The sequence below is a fragment of the Gossypium hirsutum genome, chromosome D01 (assembly GCF_007990345.1).
Source record: "Gossypium hirsutum isolate 1008001.06 chromosome D01, Gossypium_hirsutum_v2.1, whole genome shotgun sequence".
Classification (NCBI taxonomy): domain Eukaryota; kingdom Viridiplantae; phylum Streptophyta; class Magnoliopsida; order Malvales; family Malvaceae; genus Gossypium; species Gossypium hirsutum.
This window is the reverse complement of record NC_053437.1, coordinates 54576537-54579851: the sequence shown is the minus strand read 5'-3', so window position 1 is coordinate 54579851 and position 3315 is coordinate 54576537. Positions and strand designations below refer to the sequence as shown.

General features: G+C 34.7%; 1 protein-coding gene across 1 annotated transcript; it reads right to left on the bottom strand.

Moving 5' to 3' along the window:
• Window positions 1–1368: 1368 nt before the first annotated feature.
• On the bottom strand, window positions 1369–2465 carry LOC107922150 (glycine-rich protein 2). The gene has a single exon (XM_016852024.2). It carries the CDS (start codon window positions 2243–2245, stop codon window positions 1724–1726), a length of 522 nt encoding a protein of 173 aa, XP_016707513.1. The 5' UTR covers window positions 2246–2465; the 3' UTR covers window positions 1369–1723.
• Window positions 2466–3315: the final 850 nt, after the last annotated feature.

The window sequence follows — 3315 nt, the reverse complement described above, 5'->3', positions numbered from 1 at the left end:
GACCTTTGTAGACTAAAATCTAAAAAATTAAAGTTGTATTTAGTACTATCTTTTAGAAATTTTTTTTACATAGAAAAATACTTTTAAAGTAAAATTTTAAATAAGTAATTTTTGAAAAAGAAACTGATTTTTCAAAAACATTTTTTTCCAAACGGAAAAGTTAAAACTTTTAATTTTTTCTTCTAAAAATTATTTTGACAGCTTAATTCTGTTTGTACCCTTCCAACACATCATACTTTCCATTCTCTAATTAATCATTTAAACTTATTTAAAACTTAATTTTTATATATAAAAATATTAACAACAAATTATAATAAAATATTTTCTATATTCTTATTAAAATATCATAATATTATTTAATTTAAACATTATTTAAATACTTATTTATTACTTTATAACATCATGAAAACAATGTTGAACTAGCTCTAAATTTCATTGAAAGGGAGGGGAAACTTTTACTGATTTCTTTCTATTTCAACTATGCAAAAAAATTATTTTAGCCTTCAAATTATCTCAAAGAAAATTTAACTTTACTGATGTAAAATATATATATATTACGACGTAAATAACACAAATATTTAATTTATTTTTTAAAAATTTTAAATATATATTATAAATTTTAATAATTTTTAATTTTGAAAATCAACACAATTTTGTAAAAGCAAAAGAAAATGAAAAATTAAATTAAAAAGGCAAAAATTACTTCTCTGAAAAATTAAAAAGATCATGAAGAAGACTAGGGTGAGAAATAGGTCGGTTCGGCAAACTGACTTCCTCTTTTTATGGAACCAAAATCGACCGACTTTTAAGTGAAGAACCGACAAAACCGGCCCATCTTAGAGTTGATCGGTTTGATCGGCAGACCGAATAATGCATGTTTCTAAACTTCATAGCAACAAAGAGGTAAACTACCATTCTTGCAGTCCTATCCAAGTGTCTCCCATTGTTACTAGAGAACAGATTACCCATCATGATTAAACCAAAAAAAGGGTTAATGCAGAGAGAGATGGAAAAATGGACCACTTGTAATTAAACAAAGCAAGGCAGCAGCACATAATCGGGGGAGTTTATGTTGCATTATTCACCAATGAGTCCCAAATCCCAATCCTTTTCATCAAATAGTATAAAGAAAAAACAGTAGGGAGTCCCTACCCATCTAAGAATATAAACAAACAAAAGAAACCTTGAAACAAAGGGCACCATGCTAAAAATGTCAAAATGTTGTAAATTATGGTTCAATCATATTAACACAAACTTCAGGTTCATGGCACATTACAACCAGAATGGAACCAAAACAAATCACATCGAACAATTGAGGCATTAAATAAAGAAATTCATGAAAGCGTACTGAAATTAAAAGAAAAAGGATTGAAACCAAACCATCATCCATCAGTTTGTATTTATATGATATCGATATAAACACTTGATGACGGTGAGTTTTAACATCATTTTCTTCTTCATTGTTGTTTTCCCATCGACACTAATGTCCACCCTCACTGTAAGACTACTACGAAAGCACCCATTACAACCATTTGCCAACTTCAAAATCCAAAAAGACAAAACAGCAAACTGACTAAGAGAAACCGTCCTGCATAAACTGGAAAAGGAAAACATAAAAAGCAAACCATACGATAATAACGAAACCGACAGAAACAGTAGCGGAAGAGGAAAAAAGGATGGATCGTAGGAGATGTGAATGACACATTTAAGTCCCTCCTCAAAATTAGCGACCACTGTTGGGGCAATCCCTAGCGAAATGCCCAGAGCCTCCACAGTTGTAACAAGCACCGCCGCCTCCGCCTCCGCCATATCTGCCTCCACCGCCACCGCCACCCTGCCCACATTCCCGTGCTAAATGGCCCATCTCACCACACTTATAACATCCGGCGCCTCCACCACCACCACCACCGCCTCCTCCACCATAACCGCTTCTCCTTCCTCCTCCACCATAACCACCGGATCCACCGCCATAACCGCTACCACCGCCGCCGCCGCGTCCGGATCTAGATGATCCACGAACAGGGTTGCCGTTGGGGCCCGTGACCTCAACAGCCTTGGGGCGACCTTCAGAAGACTCAACAACGTACTCGACCTCTTCACCATCAGCAAGGCTACGGAAACCCTCGGAACGGATGGAAGATTGGTGAACAAACAAATCGTCGCCGCCGTCGTCAGGGGATATGAAGCCATAACCCTTTTGGTCATCGAACCACTTCACCTTGCCGGTCATCCTATTCTCACCCATATTCAAAATCCCAAAACAACACTCAGAAACCACAGAAATGAAAAAGGAAGGCGCAAAAGCGAAGTCTCAGTGAGGTCGGGACTTTATATTGAAGAACAGAGGAATGCAGAAGGTGTGACTGCCACATCAGCCTTTGGGAATTATAATTAATAATAACTACTTCAGTTTCTAAAGTTAATTAGAACCAAAACGACGGCGGGTTTTAGAGGAAGGGATCGGACGGCTAGGGGTTAAGGATAAGGTGGATGAATATGAAGCGTCAGATTATACGATGGGAAACCTAAATCGGTCTTTTTTGGGGGGATGTGAAATTACGAAAGAGTCCGGAGACATGAGAGAGAGAAAGAAGGGTTACTTTGATGGGACCCCACAGTAAAAACAAAAATCTGATCTAAAGGACAATCCTACCCTATCGTATTTATGTATTTATCTATCTATTCGCGGACTGCACGGAGAAATTAAGCTGGCATGATTGCTGATTTAATTAATTAATTAATCTGGGAAAGAGAAAAAGACTGGTCAAAGGGTAAATTGGGGAGTAAAGAAAGTCACACTGAGCGGATGGGACATTTCGATGGGGTCGCTGTCTTTTTCAAACTTTACTAGTACATGTTTGTTTTTTTGCTTTTAAATCAAACTTCAAAATATCAATAAGACCATTTTTATACCATTTTAATGTAATTTCTATGATCAAATACAACACAAAAAATGTAAATTTTCGCTTTTTTATCACCATCTTTTAACATTCGAAGAATGACCATAAAATTTATGGTGTAAAATGCGCATCTCATGTAAACCATTCGTTTTGTACATCTTACTTTTATTTGATTATTTATTTATGTATTTTAAAAGATTTTGAGTAATAAATGTCGAAATTATATATTTTGTTAAAATGATAGGATAAATGAAATTTTTAAAAGTGTTTTGTAATTTATTTATTTTATTTAAAGAGATTAATTTTAAAGAAGTTAAAAGTCAAACCTTCAATGTTATAAGTTTCTTGAAGTAGAAAGGTCAAATTTCCAAAACAATATTGGTAGTAGCTAGGTTGTGGGTTTTTTTTTACATAA

What these genes read in the sequence shown, in the direction of transcription:
- LOC107922150 (XM_016852024.2), bottom strand. Translation starts at nt 2,245, where the DNA reads ATGGGTGAGAATAGGATGACCGGCAAGGTGAAGTGGTTCGATGACCAA.